Here is a 22,118-nt window from a genome sequence, read left to right as displayed (position 1 = left end):
ATCTTTTTTTTTTTTTTTTTTCCGGTCCTTATTAGTTTGGATCTCTCTATTGGACTCTTTTGGAAATGATTTCATGCTTAGTACAGTGGACACAACTTTTAGTTGTCTTAGTTTCCTCATTATATCTTCAATTGCTTACTTTATCTGAGCAGATTTTTTCTTCAATTTACCTGTTGTATTCCCTTTAAATTAAGAAGCAGTTATCCAAAAATCTACAGATTAGACTTTCATATCAATTTTACTTCAGGTAAATTCTTTGAAAACTTTTATGTTACAAGTCTCTCAATGATTAAAATCTCAGTTGGGTGATGTTTCTTTTTTTTTCTTTCTTTTCTTGTATCAAAAGAAGCAGGCATTTAATAGAGATACAATAGGTAAGAAGGGAAGAGAGAGATTATGAAGGACATACACAATGGTTTTATCTTTTTTATTTCTTGCTTGATTTTAGAACAATATCCTTATTATGCTCTAAAAATACCTGCTGGTTCAAGATGATGTTGTTACATTAAGAGAGACACAGATTTTAATTGTTTAGGGTGGGAAGAGATGTGTTTAGTATCAGTGATCAACTCCTTCTTTTGTTAGAAAACATCCTCAGGCAAGTATCCCTGACCATCTAAGTTGATTTTGAAAGGGAATCATTGTCATTATATAGGGAGAAACAGTTATTTGCTGTTTTCCTATTGATGAAGCTGTAAGCTATAGTGAGGTGGGGTTTGCAACACTGGCAGGCTGGCAAAAGTTTATTTTGTTATTTCCTTTGGAAGTTTTATCTATATACCTGTCAGCCATGAGTTTCAAGTATAGTACTTTTTGGAATATGTTTTTATTTTTTTTGTTTATTTTTTTTAAAGATTTTATTTATTTATTTGACACAGAGAGACACAGCGAGAGAGGGAACACAAGCAGGGGGAGTAGGAGAGGGAGAAGCAGGCTTCCCACTGAGCAGGGAGCCCAACACGGGGCTCCATCCCAGGAGCCTGGGATCATGACCTGAGCCTAAGCCAGACGCTTAATGACTGAGCCACCCAGGAGCCCCTGGAATATGTTTTTAATAGAAGTCCGAAAACAGAGACAGATATTCAAATTAAAACCCTTTCAATCATGTACATTTCTAAATCTTGGCTCTCCTACTTAAAGGTAGTGTGGCATTGGGCAAGCCAATATTTGTGTCCATTTTCTTTCTCTATAAAATGGATATATTAATGTTACCTATTGCATTAAGTTGTTTTGAGGATTAAATGAGTTAAAATATGTAAAATGCTTAGAATATTGCTAAATATATTATAGGGAAAAGAAGAAAAAAAAATTTTTTTCTTTACCTTTCTAGGTTCTCTGACTAGGAAATTAGACTGACAAAAGACTGATTAGTGAGAGAAAAAACAAACAGACTTTATTAAGATGTGAAGCACACATGCACAGTAGAGAAACTCAGTGATGAGTAACTCGAAGGGGTGGTTAGAATGTGGGCTTATATAGAATCTTAACGAAGAACAATAAATTTGTAAAGAAGAGACAAGACCCTCAAATAAAAGGGTCTTAGGCTCCCAAGGACAACAAACTGTATAGGAAGGTAATAAGGGGGAAAAACTAATAGATGACCAGAGTTGTTTTAGTAAGGTTTGTTATACATATTCCTCTTGGTGCTGTCTCTGGGCTGATAAGGATCTAGATTCATCTCCAGTGATTGAGAGTTTGGAGAGGATAGAGAACTTTTCTGTGTCTATAGTTTCTCAATTATCTTCAGCTCAAAATAATTCTTATTCCAAAGTGGCATGTTTTAGGATGACAGATTCTGATGCCTTATAATATATTAAATGCTCAACAAATATTAGCAATTGTTATTACTACCATTATTGATTTATGTAGTCAAATTTATTCCATATCTACTTGTTAGAAACATGGATAAATACACAATGAACAAGAAACTGTTCTTGAATTCTGCCTAAGGACAGACAAGTATCCATCAAAGAGTAACAATGGTGTGTGATGAGTGCTGTGATGAAACCATTAATCACATGCCATGGTTGCACCAAGAAGAAATCAACAAAGTTTAGCCTGGGGTTCTTGGCAAAACATGAGTAGTTGGGGTCCTCTCTGAAATTCATCAAATTCATGTTCTAGTTCCTCCAGACCATAAGAAACCTGTCCCCTCATTAGTACCTCTCATAGCCAGTAGCTGGATCTCTTCCCATACTCCAAGTCAGAAAATACGAAATTCTTATTCATTAATTTACCATGATCCTTTAAAAATTACAAAGAGCCTGCTTTTATTAGTTTACCAATGTACCAAGGTACATTTTCCATAATAGTTTAAAATAACGTTTAATAACATATATTTTCACAAACATGTGTGTGTATGTGTCCGTGTGTATGTCATCCCTATCAGCTATCTAATTATTCTGACCTGCATACATGTTGTAAAATAATCTTCCTCTTTCAAATATATTTACTGCAAAAAAAGCAGCACTAGGAAAGTAGAGTGATTATAACAAAAGTGAATGGGTGGCATTTTCAATAGTTAAAGGTATGGTCAAATATAAAAAGGCAAGTGGTTTTCTCGGTACAGACTCTTTCATGGGGTGATCTATATCTTGGTAAACCCTTACACTGGTCTTTCCCTTGTTCCCTGAAAGTTCCTTATGGATGAACTCTTTCCCGGGCAGGAGAAATCATCTGGTGATCTCACAGTTCTATGATACTAAGGACAAAGTCAGTTGAGAATTAAGAGGGGTGAGGGAGGAGAAACCCAGAAATGTCAAGTAATAGTAGCTACCATTTATAAAATATTTACTGTATACACCAGGCACTAGCTAAGCACTTTACGTGTTTTAGCTCATTTAATTTTTTATAATAATTGTAAGTAATAACTGTAAGTAATATATCCTATTTTACCAATGAAGAAGAGAATTTCAGGGAATTAAATATGTTTAATGAGCTCCAAATCCTGGAGCTAAGAAGTGGTAATGGGTCAAGAAGCTTAGTGTTTGGGAAAGAGCATGGATTTTAGACTCAGATATGATTTTTATACTGACCATTTAGTATTTCCTTCATATTTTTCCATTTCTCCTTATTGTTGTAGTTACTTTTTGAATGTGATACCTATTTTCTTTTCAAACGTTACCCTTTTTAGTTTATCCTTCCTCCCTCAGCAAGGCAAAGATCACAGTGGATCCTTTATAGCATTGAGCATATCCAGATGACCTCATAGTATGAAATCAAGTAGGATGATGATAAGTAGTATAATTAGTATGTCTGTAAAGAAAGTCCTATTTTGATAAAGTAATTATAATGAGAATTAAAGTTGGGAAAAATGGGAAGAAGTGTTAGTAATTTGAGAATAGATACCAAGACGGGCTGCTATGAAATTGTTCTACAGCCTATAAATAATGTAGGGTTTTCTATTTTCACATAATTACTTTGGTGCCCATAAAACAATGTAAATAGCCTTGTATCTATTAGAATATAAAACATTTGTTTAGTTGCATTGTCTTCCATTCTTATTGATTTGTATTACTAATAAATGGAGTTTTTTGTAGTATAACAAAAAGCTTCCTATTCAATTATATGATTTAGGAAGAGGACATAAAATTTAGACTTTTTTCATCATAGTCCAGTGTGGGACAGATTGCATACCAATCTCTCTCTTTCTTTCTCTGTATGCATGTATATTTATATATGTATATACACACATATTTGCAAATATATATATCTATTTATATATGTATACAAATTTATATATACATGTATTTATATATACACACATATGTGTACATACATGTATCTCAAAAAATGTATAGACAAATGATATATACTTAAGTAGCAAGAAAGGAGAAGAAATGATTCCAAATACTATCAGACATAATTTTTTTCCCAAATTGATGCTTTATGTGTTAATAAAACCACAGGAGTGCAGAGCTGGTATGGTTTATCTTCAAAGTCTTCATTTATTCACTGATGTTCAATAGTAACAATAACAACTGATATCACTGTACCTCATCTCCATTTGGGAAAGGAATAACAATTTCCAAATTCCATTGAAAAGGAAAAGCAAAGTTTACCTGATTGTATGAGATCTCTTTTTAAATATGTAACATCAAAATTGTACAAGATTAAGACTAGACATGATTAAAAATATTCTATGATGAATGTGTCTATATCACAATTATTTGATTTACTTACAGATTAAAAAATCATTATTTTTGCTCTTGTCTTGGGTTTACCTTGTCTTTAGTTTCAACTGTTCGATAATCTTCATTATTTTTAATAGGTACATAAGAGACTGGTGTTGAAGCTAATTACCGACTGCAAGTTGCCAGCATGCTTTGTTCTGATAAATAATTTTCTCTTTACTTTGAAATAAGTAATTTGAATTTTATAGTTAACACTGATTTTTAAAGGATGAAATATCTGAAAATTCAGTTAAAAATTAAAATCTGAATAAAATTGCAGGGCGCTTGGGCGACTGTCTGTTGAGCAGCTGACTCTTGATCTTGGGTCAGGTCTGGATCTCACGGTTGTGGGTGTCAGCCCTGCACTGGGTTCTGTGCTGGACATGGAGCCCACTTAAAAAAAAAAATCAAAATACCTAAATAAAACTGGTTATGTACTTTTTGAAATTTATATCCTCTTCTAATTATTTCTCAAATTAGCAGAAATTATATATATATACATATATATTTACATATTTATATATGTTTCCATTTCCTTTTAATTGGATTTTTATGAGTGTTTCTAAAATAATGGAGAAAAAACTAGATCTACAGTATATTTTAATTCTAAGCTAGTAGCCATAGTATTAGTAGTTACTGCTATTTGGTTGTTTTTTTTTTTTTTTTTAGTTTCTGCTATTTGGTCATAAGATAAATTTCTTGGAAACTATTGACATCTGACTCTATATAAGGTGAAGAATGATCAAATGTAATTAATTATGGAAAATAAAACAATATAAAGTTACATAATAGGCTATGATGTCCTTTCACGTCTTTATCGGTCTATCAATTTTGGTATCTTTACATTTTAGACATGATCTCCAACATCTCTGAATTGTCTCTTTCTGAAGGGAAGGAGACAAAATATACAAAATTATTAGAAATTTATTTTACATTTTGAGGTCTTCTGAGCAAGAAAAACTGGTAGAATTCTCTAACTTCAGAGTTTTGCTTTGATTTAAATAGGTTATCCACATATGCAGAAGACAACAGCTCTGAAACGACTCACTCTTCTCCATTTAAAACTGTGGAATGGAGAGCAGTTTTCTAATTCTTTTGTATCCCACGTAGTCCTTGCTGTTTCATAAATACTTCCTGAGTGAGCTCTCAAGGGAATTACTTTTCTTTGATGTCTATTATCTTCTACTCTAAAATTCTTACTAGATTTTTCTTAGATATTATGAGATTAGTATGGTTGTTACCACATTCTTTCTCCTGTTTTTATCCAAAGTAGATTTTCTTGGATCTGTCCTTATATAAATGTTAAAAATACTAAAATTCTATAACCTAACCATCACATATGATTTAATCATCTTAATGTAATTTATGGACTTGAACAATCCTCTTACAGATTGCCCAACATTTACATACTTTAGTCACATTCTACCACTAGAGGTCTTTGCCTTTGTATGGCTCAGAATTCACTTAATGATATTTTCAGAATATTGGATTAATGTGTCTGCCAGAACATTTATTAAGTTTGGAACAAAATTTCAAGATGATTGGTATCCGGAATTCCAGTGCAAAGGACAAATTACTTTTCTTCCTCTCTATTTGGGGCCACAGTTCAAAGAGTTTAATTAAGAACTGCATGCAATGTTTTTTGCATATATTAAATATTAGGATTCAAGAAAGAAGGTAGATATAGATTAATGTAACTGAACTCACCGAATAAAGTCAGTTACTTCAAAAACTAGTTTTTATTTTTTTAGTTTTTAGTTTTATTTTATTTATACCTTGCAAAAGAGCTAATATCTGTGAAAGTTATTTAAGAAAAATACATAAATGTTAATTGTTTTATTTAAATATAATATAATTGATCAATAACAAATTGGACTATTGCTTAAAAAAACAGAAGTCCACAGTCTAGAGCACCTAGTAAAGGAGAAATTTAGAGAGTATTCAGTTAATTCAAATTCATAAATAGAAAAACTGGGGAAGTTAGAATATAAATTAAGAACGGATTACTGGAGTTGAATATATGTGAATTAGCAAAACCAAATTATTATGACTTTCTCCTTCCTTTGTGATAGCTTGGTTTATACATCCATTGATTACTTCAAGAAACCTATGCATTATTACCAAGAGAATGTGCTAAATATCATAAGTGAAGGAGGGTCTACAAATAAGAGTCTAAGTAATAACAGATCTCTTTTATTTCGGGGCCCGAAATGGTCACCAATCCATTGTCAACCTAGCATTTCAAGCCACGAGCACCAGTCTATGAGAAATGGATCTCAAAACGATACCTATTTGCCTTCCTATTTTTAGGAGTAAAGGTTTGATTAAATATTGTCTAAAAGGTACACATCCTTTTATCTAACATAATCAGAACCCATCAATGGGCAAATGATTGAAAGGCGTTTATTTTAACTGAAATATTTCACCAATCTTTGATATAGGACCAGGGACTTTTTTTGAGTACTGTTCTAAGAGTTGAAATTCTAGATTTACTTTCCTGTTTAAGCCACACTAAGGATGCATCATTTAAGATTTCCGGGTTGTCTCCTCATCTTGGAGCAGGAAATAGTTGCTTGTAAAAGAATTTGAGGGCAGATTTTTTTCCCCCTCCGTTGTCAGTATATTCCTCCCTTCCCTTTGTTAATAATCTTTTCAGTTATCTCTTCAAATATAGTCCAACATTTTCATTTTATCAATTAAAATGTATGAGCCCAATGCATTCAGTTTTATTTTTATAGGAATAACTTTCTTTTACATTTAGTATGTTATTATTTACATAATGTTAATTAAATGATGTAATTTTGTATATAATGGCACATGTCACTGGAATAAACATGTTTGGAAACAAAACAAGACCTCCTAGTAAAGGTAAACTCATTGGAGGGAATTGTTAAGGGTGTATGGGTATCTCCCAATTGGTTTAAGTAACAGAGTAGGAAAAATGCAGACTCCTCTAATGTATCTCAGACTCATTGCATCTGAATTTCTTCAGCAGATTTAAAATTTCCTCAGGTTATTCTTATACACATTCAATTTGATAACCACTGCTGGAATATTATAGAGCACTTGCTAACTTTTAATAGAAGGGAGAAAAGTGCTTTGCAGTAGAACAGCAATATAGAGGATAATTCTAAGAGAACCCTGTTGGAATATACTTGCCCTTTCCATCACTAGTGTAGTAGATATTTGTTAGGTTGACATTCTAAAATTTATTACTGCCTAATATCAGAACTTCTTTCCTATATGAGGGCAATTCCCTGTGAGCTTGGTAGGAAGCAACGCTTATCTCCCTCAACAGAAGTTGAATAGGTCCAGATAGTTTGTTCCTGAGTGAGGGGACAGGCATGTGACCTAAGTTAGCCAATTGGATGGTCTCTCTCAGGTCCTTAAATCTGAAATAAGCGACACAAAAATGTAGGGGCAATTCAAGATTATTCATGCTAGTTGCGGATCAAGACTCTGACCGTGGCAGAGTGAATGTTAAGAGACAGCAATGCTGCCATGGTAAAGGAATGTTCTCAGTGCAGTGGTGATATTATCACTGTGTCAAATAGACATCAGTGTCATAAACTTGTTCCTAGAGCAGAATCTTGGAAGTACTCTGTGATACTTAGCTTCTCTTGATTAGTGCCTGGGTCTCAATGTGTTTCATTACTTCCGTAAATTATTATATATATATATATATATATTTATTGTAAATGTGTGTGTGTATATATATACACATACTTTTTTACATATTTTACTTAACACATTTATTTTTTCCAGTTTTATTGAAATGGAATTGACATATAATATTGTATTAGTTTAAGATGCACAACATAATTAATGCATTTATATATTACAAAACGATTACCACAATGACTTTAGTTCACATCCATCACCTCATATAGTTACAGATTTGTGTGTGTGTGTGTGATGAGAACTTTTAAGATCTGCCCTCTTAGAAACTTTCAATTATCCAATGTAATATTGTTAACTATAGTCACCATGCTGTATATTTCATCCCGACTTATTTACCTTATAACTGGAAGTTTATGCAATTTTGTACCTCTTGATCACCTGCACCCTTTCCCCTCACCACTCCCTCAATCCCACCCTGCTTCTGGCAACCACCAATCTGTTCTGTTTCTATGCTTTCGGGGTTATTTTTTTGGATTCCACATATAAATGAGATTATACAGTATATACATTTTTAATAAATTTATATTTTCTTAAATTATACATGATTAGTTTTTGATTGGTGTCCAAATGCACATGGACTTTGATTTGGGTACCTGTGGACCATTTTCAACCCTGACACCCATGACTAAGAGTGCAAATGAATACATCTTCTTTTCAAGTTCCCTAAGCAAAGAATAGATATTTCTACTATTTATTCACAATGTGTATTTTTTTTTACATCAACTTCAACATAATAGAAATTTGCCTATCCAGTACTTACATTTTGAAAACAATTAATAAGACTGCAAAATTAGGTGATTTTAGGTTTTTTTTTAATTTACATAGTAAACTGTATATGGATCCATTTGTTTACAGGTATAAACCACAGCATTTTATTTCCTTATACTAGCAAAAATAGTTACAGACAGTAATACTCCTGTAAATTGTGAACAAATTTACACAGCTAAGGAATAGCACCAGAGTTCCTTTAAAACATTATTTTTTGTCACATTTACAAAGTGAATGTTTAGTAAGTTAACGTGTAACAATTCTGTAAAATATGAAAGGTAATCCTTCTACTTTTTTAGAGTAATTTTACGTCAAAACATTCATTCCTTCATTAAATACCTCCAACTTTGTGATCAACATTCATAGCTCAGATAGTCACTCTACTTAGTTTTTTTTCTAGCTAAAGTTAAACACTTTATTGTTCTGTTAATTTCTACATTTTCAAATCATCTCAAATAAAATACTTGTTATTTAAGGAAGGCCATGCATTTTTTAGCTCAAGGAGGTTGTTTTCAAACATCAACTAAATAAGTTATGTAAATCTTCAGGTTAAAAGATATCTATAGTTATTAAGGAAAATATGTATGTGTTTTTAATAACTATATAATTAATAACTATTGTATATCTGGATACATTTGATGGAAAGTAGCATAAAACCCTACACAAAGTAGTAAAGTATCTTGACTCACATAATTGAAAGTCAAAGCAGATTTTAGGTTCAGCATCTCTATTATATGACCAGGGAATATGTTTCTGTCTCTCAGCTCTGCTTCCATGGTATCATGTCAAAGCTGATTTTCCTCCTGTTGGAAAAAGTGGATGTACCATTTTCAGATTTCATATCCATAACCCATACTATTCAAAAGCAGAAAAGGGATTAACTTTTAGTGGTTCTTTCAAAAAAGCAAGGAACCACTGCTCTTAGAGTCCTGCAGAAAGTCTCCCTTCAAATTCAATTCCCAACATATGCCCACTGTTGAAATAATCCATTTGATTAAGGAATTACCTTATGCTGAATTGATTAGGACTATGTTATCTGAGTCAATATTACGGTGATTGGAATCAGATGAGCCAAGTTTAACTGATACTATCAGGATCTACCCCTGGAGATTTTCCCACAAACCATAAGACATGTGGTGAAGACTGCATAGAATATTTACAGAAATTGTACTATATCCCCATAAAAAGTATATGACATAGATAAGATACACAAAAACATTTATAACAAAGCCAATATTTCCTAATAGTCTAAGATATATATGTATATATACACATATACATAAAATAAGGTGAAAAGTTTTGTAAAATATGAAATTAAATAATCTCATACCATAGAACGCATTCTAAATGCATTATATAGACAATATATTAAATAATAATTTATTCATTATGTGCTTAGCTTTCAACATAGACTGTAAACTCTTTTCTATCCTTGAGCGCCTAACACAACAACTTACTCATATTAGATGTTCAATAAGGGCTGTTGAGTAGAATAAGCAAAAAGATCAATATTGGCTCAATTACTTGCTTTGTTTAAATAGACACAGCCTAAATTATAAACTTTTGCCTTTAGAGTGAACTTTTCAAAACAAATAGTTCACATCCCTTTCACTATTGGAATAAAAAAAATAAATGAAGAAAAACCTGAATTACTTATTTTGTTTGGTTTTGTGGTCTCAGCATTGCTGTTTACTAAAGGTAATGAAGGTAAGGAAAGAATAATGGAGAAAGGGAAAATGCAAATATTTGGAGTACAGATTAAAGGAAATGTATTGTTAAGTTAATTGACAAGAGCCTATAGGGCATTCAAATGAAATTGTCCTTGGAGGGTGCTGATGATAGAAACTCCCATACTAAGAGAAAATGACTTCTAAATAAGTTAAGAAAGAAAAGTCACCTAAATATTGAGGTCTAAGCCATTCATACAGGTGGAAGTAAGTTGGAAAGAAAAAAACAGTGATGAAGTTAAAGACAAGAAAAAAATTACATGAGTGTGGGAAAAAAGTGGTTAAATTCTGGAAGGTGCTAAGGATGTGTTAATCTTTGATTTCTCGGACCCCTTTTGATTCAATGGGAAATTCTGGAGTGCAGAAATACAATTTTTCTTTATTGGTAAGCCATTAAGCACTGCACCATTCAAGGGAGTCTTCCTTGAATATCTTAAAAGATACCTCTTCTCAGGGAACTTCTCTTGAGAAATAATATAGCTAGATGGACTGAGAAGTCTTGAGACATAGAATACAGTTGTTAAGTCATTCTACTGTTCTCTGCTCTCTTTTATATGTAATTTTAATGCAAACAGAAATATTTTTGTTCATTTCTTGGGCTGTACCTCAGCAAGATGATCCATATTAAAACAAAACAAAAAACAAACCAAAAAAAAGCCAGTAAGCTATAACGATTAACTTATTTTTTGTTTAGTGGAAAAATCTCACCTGATACTCCAAACAGATTTTAAAACTTCAAACAAATGAACACAGGTATCCTAATTTTGTAATGCATACATCATGGGGACTGTTTCGCATGATTTTTCAACGGTGTCTTCCAAACGCAGCTAGTCACTTAAAAAACTGTCAAATCCACAGCATAACATTGTACTCTGTCAATGTTAATAAGAGAGAATAGAGACCTGATTCCTATAGCAACATTAACCTTTCCCTTCCCACAGGGAAGTAAAACACTACAACTCATATCAATCATTTATTGCCCCATTGAAAATCACCCCCAAATTTAGTAGCTTAAAACTACTATTTATTTTGTCTGTAATTCTTCAATACGGCCACCTAGGCTGGACTCAGCTGGGTGATTCTCCTGATCTGGGCCAGGCTGGGTATCTCTCGCCTGTGTTTATGTCTGCAACCAGTGCTTTGGCTACCAACTTGGCTGGGGGCTAGCTAGTATAGGGGGGCCTCACTCAGCTGAACAGCTCCTCTCTATGTGTTCTCTTTTTTTTTCCAGCAGGCTAACAGGATCATTCACATGGTGGTTTGGCAGGGTTCCAGAGAAAGAGAGGAAGCATGCAAGACCTTCTAAGGCATAGGCTCACCGCGTAAGCCACATTCTACTGGTCAAAGCAAATATTAAGGCCAAACCAGAATCAGTAGGCAAGGGAATAGACTCCATTTGTTGATGGATTGGAGCTACAGTCATATTTTGAGGAGGCTTGCATAGAAAGAGGGGAATAATGACAGCCATTTTTGTAAACGATCTACACATGTTATTTCATTCTCAGTTGTCTGCGGAGTGAGTTTGTGGCTTGGCAATATCACAATGGTCTTAATTCTCATTCTGCTCTTGCAAGTATAGACCAAATTCAAATTTAGTTGAAAAGATATGTGTACTATAAGTAGTGCAGCCATGTATTTTGTGAATTGTCATGGACATAGTATCCAAGTCAAATGGTCTTTCCTAATGTTGATATACCTACAGCAATCCACTGTTAACTATGGAGTACAGTTAGTATAATCCTTAAAATTAGCCACAACTGTAAATATTGAGCTGGCCTTTTGTCTCTGCATGCAGCATGTATGCCTAATCAGTTTTGAAAGACATGGTTTATTATTTACTGTGATTTCATTTCAGAGTTTCTCAACATGAAGTATAATGAATGTTAACTCAAGTTTAAGATGGGTGGCATCCTATGCCCATTTCTTAATATAAGAAGGAACATTTGAAAGAGAGTCATCATTTCCATCATTGATTTGCTAATTCACACACAAGGAAATGACTCATGAAGACTTTAGCTCACTTTGTTTCAAAATTCATTTTCTTCAGTTTTCCTTTGCCTAAGCTGAATGGGAAAGATTTGTCAGTTGAGTAAAGATGCTTCATCTCCTTCACTGATGCTGTGGGAGTTATTAATTAGGTTTCTGAGTTTGGCACTGCTCTTTCCTGGTCGCCGTGATGTGTCATTGAAACAGACCCATTAAGATGAGTGATGTGTGTTGTAATTTCATTAGTGTCATCAATAATGTATTACACTTTCCTTTTAGTAGTCTCTTTGTGTTGTGTGTGGGTCAGGATGACTGTATGAATTACATTTTAAGATCCAAATTGTTACAGATGAGGGAAGATAGGCATGAGGGTGGAATTAATGTTATTTTAAACACGATAACTACAAAAATGATTTCAATTAAATAATATTTTAATTAGGTCTGATGTCTCTACATGCCATACTGAGATACATGTTGTGTGTATGCAAATAGGATGGTGATTTATTGAATTAATAACACAGTCCATTCTCTCTACAAGGAAACTTTCTGAACTGGACTACACAGGTGTGTATAAGAGCAGGAATGGTTCATTAAGGTATATAATTCCTTGTGATTGTAAAAGGCAGACTCTTGACATGGAAACTCTTCAAGTGTATTTTCTTACTTTCTTTCCACCCTACTTTCCTGCCAGACATGAGTCTTTTGACTGGCTATTTGCCAATTCCCAGTCTACCCTACGCTGAAAAATATGACCCATCACTGAGAAAGCAAGACATATTTGAGTACTCTGATAATAGTATATATTGTTGAAATCTTTTAACTCCATTTACTGAGGTTTAATGCTGATGACATAAATGGGAATACAAAGAGCTTTTGGCTTAGAAGCTTCCATCAGAATCATTGATCTAATTTGAAATATTTTCAAAGGCAAGAATAATTTGCTTATTAAAAAATGGTACAGTAGTTTTGCCCTCCAAGGATGATCCTGGAGTATTTAGAGTTAATGACTGAATATGTAAGAAAGTTCTCAGAACTAAGAAATGTATGGAAATTTATGTGATGAAATGTAAAAACATGGCTGGGTTTTGATTTTTGTCTTCCATTCAAATATTAAAACTGAAATACTATGAGGGTACTTTTTTGAAAAAGGGCTCCAAATACAGAGATTTATTTTATATAAGTAGGAGCTAAATGGTACACATTTAGTACACAAAAGAAAGATAGGAAAAGATGAGCTACTTCTGGAAATCAGTAAGAGAAATTTTTCTTCTCATGAAAATTTAAAGATATTTTTGTTATCCCTAATTTGTTTATAAGATAAAGCTATCTATCCAGGTAAAAAAAAAACCTTCTATCACAATAAAGATCAACTAACTTAAGTTATACCAGCAGCTTCCTAAAATGAAAGTTTTCTCTTACATTATGATGAAAGAATCTGGTCCCTTATCTTCAAGTAGAATCTCAATATCTGTAGTTTTATGCTGATTTGTATCCCGTTTGGGTAGAAATGGATATGAGTGTTTATCTTACATAATAGCTTGCCACAGCTTACTACTTGAAATATGTAGCATATGGAAAATGTGTTTAGCTCCTTGTGGAATTTCACAAACCAAAAAAGGATCCATTTCTATTCACATGGCTTGTTTACAGTCATTATAAAAGTATGTTACTGTGTTGCTTACTACTTAGAAAAAGCAAATATTGGCGCACTACAGACTCTATTGCGTTGGTCTTTAAGAAGTATATGTACTGCTTTCCAGTTTTAAAAAAAGAGAGATTATATTTCTTGTGTTTTAGACCTAAACATTCTTTTAAGGATCTATTTTTAGTCTTCTACCTTATCACTCTTCTAGATACTTTATAGTAGTTATGCTGAAATTTTACATATATATATTAGAGATTGTGCTCATGCTTAAATGAATTGTCATTGAGGGATTAATCTTGTAACCTTTTATGAGCATGTTTTATTAATATCTTATCATTAAATTTAATATTAATAATATTTAACATTTAATAACCATAGAATGTATATGTAGGAATGTATTTTGTGCCAGTGGGTTTTGAAAATGTGGAAAGGTCACTATACTAGTATAAAAATTATTAAGCATGCTCCCCATAATATATTAATTGCACTCATTCAGTTCATTTAAGAGGCAGTTCTGGATAACCAAGATTATAATACTTTTGTTTGTCAGCATGCTTAACAATATGCCTTCCAGGAATGGAAGTATTTGGTATAGCTTTTCAAAATATCTGTTGCACTCTTACATTCTGGAAATATATTTCCCGTGAAATGATTTATAATTAAACAGAAAACTGATAAAGTAGAAGGAGAGAATTTAAAACTATAACTATTACACTAATTTAGTTATTCTTATTGGTAAAGCAGTATATGTTGTCTATAAAAGAGTACCTTTTAATTGATTGAATAATTAAAGTATATTTTAAACTGTTTTTATCTTCAAAAGATCTTAATTATTAAATCATTTACTTTTCATATATATATATTTGTTTGTTTGTTTAAATGGCTCACTATGAATTTAAACATTTGGTAGGTATCCTGACACTAAAAATCCACTCTATTTTTAAAAATGCCAATTGAAAAAGATTATGTAAAGAGGAAAAAAGTAACTTTTATATAGGCTATGTCAGGTAGGAGAATACATGTGACTATCTGAAGCAGTTTTATCTCCATTTGGAAAAATTCCATGGTGGTATCAAGGTTCCTCTGTATTATTTGGTTTCTTTTATTTCCCACCCCCCCTTAATGATGTAAAACTAGTAAAACTAATATTTAGGGAAATTGTCTTTAGGTATTTCACTAATTCTCACTATTTTAAGTTATTTTAATAAAATCGAAACTTACACATAGAAACATGTGTACATACGGATACTGTACATATGTACATGTATAATGGCTTGCATGATTACATTAGCATGGTTGAATGGCTACTTCTGACAATCCCTTTAATTTTATGAACACTATGGGAATGGCAGAAGGGAAATCTCTATTTTAAAAAGAGTGTTCTAATTATGGAAATAGATCCCAATTTTTGGATCGGAGTACAACTTATGACCAGAGAATTGTACATGATCCACTTGCCACTCCATTTGGAAGATGTTTTTCTCCCTCCCCTATTCAGGGAATATATGTTTCTTAATACAAGTTTTATACCTGAATTCAAGAATATTTGGAATCTAGAGAATACCTTTCTTGCTCTGGGGTTTACTAGTTTACTAGTTTACTCATAGGCACACAAATCAAGGATATTAGATTATTAGCGATAGTTCTCATTTTAGATGATCTTTTTTGAAAAATTCATTGAAATAGCCTCAGAGTTTAAAGATCTTCTGCCCTACTGCCACCCACTATGTTCTTACTGTCAACTTAGATTTTTCTCCAAAGACAGAAATTTAAGACAGTTTTATTCTTAAATAGTTAATGCTTAAGATGCAAAACAAAATGGATTGATGTAATTTATACCAATATTATTGAGGATCTACTAAGTTCCCATCACTGAACTAAGCCTGATAAAAATTTAGGTAATTAAATCACCATGACTGAAGATCTCCTATGTTTACAACACTAAATGAGACCCGATAAAGAAGTAAACCTGGTGTGTAAAGCAATGATATCCTGGCATATCCTTTAAAATATAGGGTACAGGGTCCCACCGCAGAGAAGGAAAGACCCTGAAAAGATGGGGAAGTCAATATCATCAGAGACCAATTAGATACATAAGGAGAAGAGATGATTGCAGGATTCTGGCATGAGTGATTAGGTAGATTCAGTACACCACAGAGTACAAAATGGGAAGTTCAGGAGAAGCTGAGATAGAGGAGTTAGGATGAGATAGGAAACAAAAATTCAGAACTCTCTATAAATGGAGGTTAGTTTCAGGGAAGGTATAAATTAGTTAAATCTGTACCATAGCCCTCACTTCATCTTCTCAAAATTAACCATCACTGTGTAACTCACATCTTTGTCCCCTTTCATCTGGACTAAGTGGTTCTCCAGGCTTTGTATTACAAAGTGATCATGCCAAATAAAATCTCATAACCTTTCTCTTTTGCTTAAAACCTTTCACCGGTTTCTTATGTCTGTAAGAAAAAGTATGATTTCCTCCACTTGGTATGGAAGGGCCGATAGGATGGCTGGGCTCCCTCTCCCAGCTCCAGTACAGCTGCCATTGCTGGCCTTGCACATTGTTCATACAGAAACTCTGATATTGATCCACTGGGCAGACCAAGCTATTCTATTTATATCTGCCTCTCTCATTAGACCATGGAATTTCAGTTAATTTGGGCTGGGAATAAGTTAAATGATGTAATAATCCATAGTTTTCTGCCAAAATGCATCTCTTTCTATCTATCAATGATAAAAGGGAGCACTTTAGATTTGCCCAAGGCCAAATTCTTCTTTCTAAGAAATTTGGATAAATTTCAGGGCACCATTTAATATACACTCCACACTTATGAGAAGATAGCATTCTAAATATCAAATATATACAAAAGAAGAGAGAATGTATAATGCATTCTATTATCCAATTTCAACAATTTTTAACTAATGGTCAATCTTGTTCCATCCATACTGTCCATGGCTCTACTCCCCTTTTTCTTCCCGGATGTTCTGAAGCAAAATCCTAGACATGATATAACCTTTTGTTTGCAAATATTACTATATGTATTTCTAGAAAATAAGAACATTTTTGAAAACATACTGAAAATACCATCATCACACCTAAAATATTAACAATTCCTTATTATTAACAAATCTCCAATTAGTATTCAATTTTGCACTGCTTCTCATTCTTTAAACAGTTTGAGTAAAAACCTGGTGAAGTCTCTACTTCATGACTGGTTGATATGTTTCTTTTGGTCTAAAGCAGTTGTCCATCAGGGGCAATTTTGCCCTGTAAGGGACAATTTTGGCAGTCTGGAGACATTTTTCATTTTCACAACTGCTATAGACTGAATGTTTGTATCCTCCCAAAATACATGAGTTAAAACCCTAACCCCAATGTGATGGTATTTGTAGGTGGGATCTTTGGGAGCTAATTAAGGTTAGATGAGTTCATGCAGGTGGGGCCCTCATATTGGGACAATTGCCCTCATAAAAAGAGGAGAAGACACAGGATCTCTGTGTGTGTGTGTGTGTGTGCACCAGGCAAGGACTTGTGAGAACAGAAACAGGAAGAAGACTCCAACCAAGAGCCCAGCCGTGCTGGCACCTTGGTCTCAGACACCCAACCTCAGAACTGTGAGAAATAAACCTTTGTTGGTCAAGCCACACAGTGTATAGTATTCTGAATTCACTGACACAACTAAAGGAGAGTGCTGCTGGTATCTAGTGGCTAGAGGCCAGGGATACTGCTAAACATCCTGCAATGCATAGGACAGCTACACAATAAAGAATCACCCAGCTCCAAATGTCAAGAGCCCGAGGTTGACAAACCCTAGTCTGGAGGTTTTCCTTCACCTATTTTTTATTGCTGTTATTTGTTGAATAAGCTGGATCATTTGTCCTACAGAGTTGCCCACAGTTCACATTTGCTAATAACACATCGTTTTATCATTTAAGGTATTTCTCTGTCTCCTGTATTTATTAACAATTAGATTTAGAAGCTTCATCAGATTCAGATTCAACTTTTTCAGCAAAACTACTTTATTCTATTTCATAGATAGTATTGTACACTTCCACGAGGGGGCATGCAATGTCTAACGATCTCTCATCACTATGGGAAGTTTGATGACCAATGTCGTATCCATTAATTCATTAGAAGTTGAAAAAATGATGATAAGTGTATTTTTATAATTTCTTCATTTACTGCAAATGTCACTGTTTCTTGGAAATAGTTATTACAATGTTCGATATGAAAAGACTATTGTGCCTAGGACATTTACACATTCCTTATTTCTTTTTAGAAATATCCTGTACCACCTTGATGAGAAGACAAGCCAGTTTTCAATCCTCCTGGAGGCGCAGGAGCGCTGCAAGTTACTTGCCTCAAATGAGACCCTTCAAGAAGCCCTGTCAGAGGTGTTGAACAGCATTAATTCAGCTCAGGTTTACTTCAAAGCAGGACTTGATGTGTTCGAGAGTGTCTTGGTTGGAAAGAACTGAGGAAACTCTCAGCATTTTAAGAAGTTTGTTTACAATTCCTCAAGCAAAAGCTCTAATCTAACAGGATTTTCTGACATTGAAGACTTTCCCCCCAGTGACTTTTTTATACAAGTCTAAAGCTATTATGACATTGTGTTTTTAAATGTACATTTAAAAGAGCATTTTGCACATTTAATATTTTCTTATATCGACATCTCTGAATATGTCAAAGCAAGTTATTGAAATAATCCTTAAGATTTATCTATTAAAAAGAAATCTGCTGTATTTTTATATATATAAAATATGTGGGGGGAAAAGTTCCAAGAAGTTCTGGACAATCTTCACTCCTAGGGATAAAACATATAGGAACGGAAGTTATTCCCTATGTTACAGCTTTTAATGACCTAGTTTCTGTAATAGATATGGAGAGTTGATATGGTTTCAGATTAACTTCACTAGTAAGTATTCAATATGAAGAATTCAAGTATTCCGACTGACTGATTGGTCGACCAAAACCACTTTGAATGTTTCTATTTTATGAAATGAAGTGCCTGTTCGTAATACAACTAGATGTAGTAATACACTGGTTATGAAATTGTATTTTTTAAGTATTAATGAAAAAAAGAGCCATAAACATTCCAGGGGAATATCTCAAAGTAGTTGCACAGAGCAATTTAAATGCAAATTTTTTCCTAACAACTTATAAGGTGACTAGCTTTGAAACCCCTAATTTGCCTCAGTTGATTTTGTACAAATTTCAGGAGTGATATATGTCTTATGAGGGAGAAAATATTTCTGATTTCTTCTTCTGTTGGTTCTGTTGGAAGCACTGAAACCCAGCTACTCTGAAATGAAAGCATTTTGCATCACTCTTCCTTCTTGTATCTTTTCTGAAACTCCTTCTTGTAAGGTGGTTTTAACAGAATACCATGTAATTTCCACAGGAAAATAGCAAAATTTCTCTTTGAAAACCCAAACCATCTTAAAAGGCATCGAATTGCTATTTCTGCCACTGACAAAAAGGACTTACAATGAAAGAAATAATTGTTTGATCAATGAAAAACTTCTTAATTCTGTGAAGAAACTTTTGATATTTTTCCTTCTTTATCCTTCCTTGTGACTAAGATGAAAGTAGCAAATATTCATGCTTCTAATTTTATGCAGAAAATACAGTGTTACTATAAGAGTGTGTCTTCCCCACACTTCAATTCTTCTCTCATGTGGAAAATGAAGTTTTTCCTATTGACATTGTCATGAAATGGCCCGAGCATCCACTATTTCCCCCAAAGCCTAAAATTCTGTCTGTTGGGTGACAGTTTAAACTTTGAGCTTTATCCTTAGAAATGTGCTTCTGGTATTGAATAAAGCAATTCCCCTCAGGAGACACATCCTCAGTATATTTTATGTGCATCGTCTCTACCTAACACAACACCCTCTCTAGCTACTCCACCAGAGCAACATTACAGCCAACGCTTGTGTGTCGGAGTCTCCAGTTTTTATGGATAAGCATAAACCTACTCTTAGTTTAAAGGAAAGCTATGGTTGAGGGGAAAGAATTAATCAGTATTGATTAATTGATTTATAAGGGTCAGCTGTTCCTATCATAAGTAATGTTGATATGCTCAAGGCAAAGAGGAGAATTGATGCAATTAGCTAGATAATTCGAACAGAAATCCATTTTCCTATGAATTGCTTGTGCGCACATATTTTTAAGTGACCAATGAAGCTACCTTACAAATTTTTTAAAACCAATGTGCTTGTTTGAAAATATTTCCCATGTTGAGGAGTATCTACAAGGAAAGGCTAAGAGGACCAGCCTCCTGCGTGCCGCCGCATCAGTGCCCTCGCTCGCTCCGCAGAAATCAATAGCAGAACAGAGGTGAGAAGACACATACAAACACCATTTGCGGCCAAATAAGAGAATGCTTTCTGCCAAAGGATCTTCCATATTTAACCAAGCTTCAGTGTGTTCTTCCAGTTCTTCATTTAGAGTTGAAGTTAATTTAAAGCAAGCAACATTTTGGCATTGAAGCTGAATTTAAAGCAAGCAAAAACAAGTAATTATTAGTTTGGTAGTTTATCATTTTAAAACAAAATCCTAAGGAAACTTACTCCCTTAGTCTGTAAGACTGTTGAAAGCACAAAATACATGTTTGTACTTTTTTGTCTAAAGATTGCGTACCTACATAAACCACACTGCATAGATAAAAATCTCATATTATGTATTCTCCCTTCTAGATTATATGATATTTGCTATTTGAAAAAAAACTAAAGTTAACTATGTACTAGTGTGTTTTTATTAGTCTATTTAAGAGATTATGTGAAGAAAGTAAATTATAGTTAAAACAGATGTCCACTAAATCTATAGATGCTGCTTTAGATCTTTGACTGCAACAAACCTCTTAACTAGAACATCACTGCTATGGGGTTCCTCTAAATTTATATCATTTTAATTTTTTTCCCTAACAAATCCAAGTAAATAAAATCCTATGGAAGTTAATAACAACTGTTTTTGATGAATTGATAATAGGTTTAAACTGTTGTGGAGATATCTGGGTGCCTGGTGCTTCTCACAATCCGTACATAGAATGGCGCCAGGGCATAAAGAGTCACAAACGGTTATTCTCCCAAGAAAATGTGGCAGATGTTCACCACTTAAATTTGGGTTCAGGAAGAGTACACGTGAGCTACTGCCCTTTGCGGAAAAGCAGAGGTTCTGTAAAAAAAAAAAGCCTAAGCGACATTCTGGTCTAAGCCCTAGGAAATTACCTTCAACCAGAGAAAGAAAGCATCGTCACTCCCATCAGATGCAGTGAGTGAGGCCAAGGTGATTAGCAACATGGATATAGTCACAGGTTTAGTTAGTAGAAAAAACACTAAACTAAAAAGCACTGGAATTTAAGTTTCTCTGCTTTCTCATGCAATATATCCAACTCTCTCCTTGAGGTGCTAGGGCTGCACATGATTTTTTCCAGTGCATTCTATGTAACTAGCCATTCAACCAGAGGCTATATGGGGCGGAATCACTGCTTTTAATTAAGGGCTAGCTCATTCTCTAACTACACATGAAAAACAAAACTGTCTATCCCAGGGAACCCAGGAAAAGGACACCAAGACTGGGTACTTTGGGGAAATGGGGAGAGTCTCTACATGACAACAGAAGTCAGGAAGGAGGGCGTTGAGTAAAATGCTTTTCTGAGAGGACATTTTAGCTCTATATTAAATCAGCAATCTAAATCAGTGTTTCCCAAAATGTGGATTTGGAGGAGTGAGGCTTAAGAATACTCATCTTTAGCAAGATTGCCCAGATAATACTTAAGTACACTGAAATTTAAGAATTTCTAATCTACACTGATCCTGGCTCTTCAGAAAACATTACTTGGTAATATATACACATAAAATAAAGAGTCACAGTAACAGAAAGGACCTAAAACTTTGCTATTAATGGCACCATTAGAAAAAAAGAGACAGACAGAACCCATTGCACCTCTCAAGAAAGGATGCAGACACAGCTAACATCTGTGCTTACTACATGTCAGGCAGTGTTACAGAATTTCTCACAGATGTGTTTCTTCTAATTGAACCCCCACAATAACCCATTTTAAAAATGAAGACATTTGGTTGAGCGACTTGTCCAAAATTCCACAACTAAAGAAAATGGCTGAGGTGTCTCCCTGCTGG

General features: G+C 33.8%; 1 protein-coding gene across 1 annotated transcript in view; it reads left to right on the top strand.

Annotated features, from left to right (window-relative positions):
* NAALADL2 (N-acetylated alpha-linked acidic dipeptidase like 2) overlaps positions 1-21,489 on the top strand; it is a 1,292,620-nt gene extending 1,271,131 nt beyond the window's left edge. Inside the window, exon 16 of the mRNA XM_032407181.1 lies at positions 18,260-21,489. Within this exon, the coding sequence (XP_032263072.1) occupies positions 18,260-18,458 (199 nt within the window). The 3' untranslated portion in view covers positions 18,459-21,489. The remainder of the gene's footprint in view (positions 1-18,259) is intronic.
* Positions 21,490-22,118: the final 629 nt, after the last annotated feature.

The sequence above is a fragment of the Phoca vitulina genome, unplaced genomic scaffold, assembly GCF_004348235.1.
Source record: "Phoca vitulina isolate PV1807 unplaced genomic scaffold, GSC_HSeal_1.0 scaffold8, whole genome shotgun sequence".
In the NCBI taxonomy this organism is placed as follows: Eukaryota; Metazoa; Chordata; class Mammalia; order Carnivora; family Phocidae; genus Phoca; species Phoca vitulina.
This window is presented reverse-complemented; position numbering and strand designations above follow the sequence as displayed.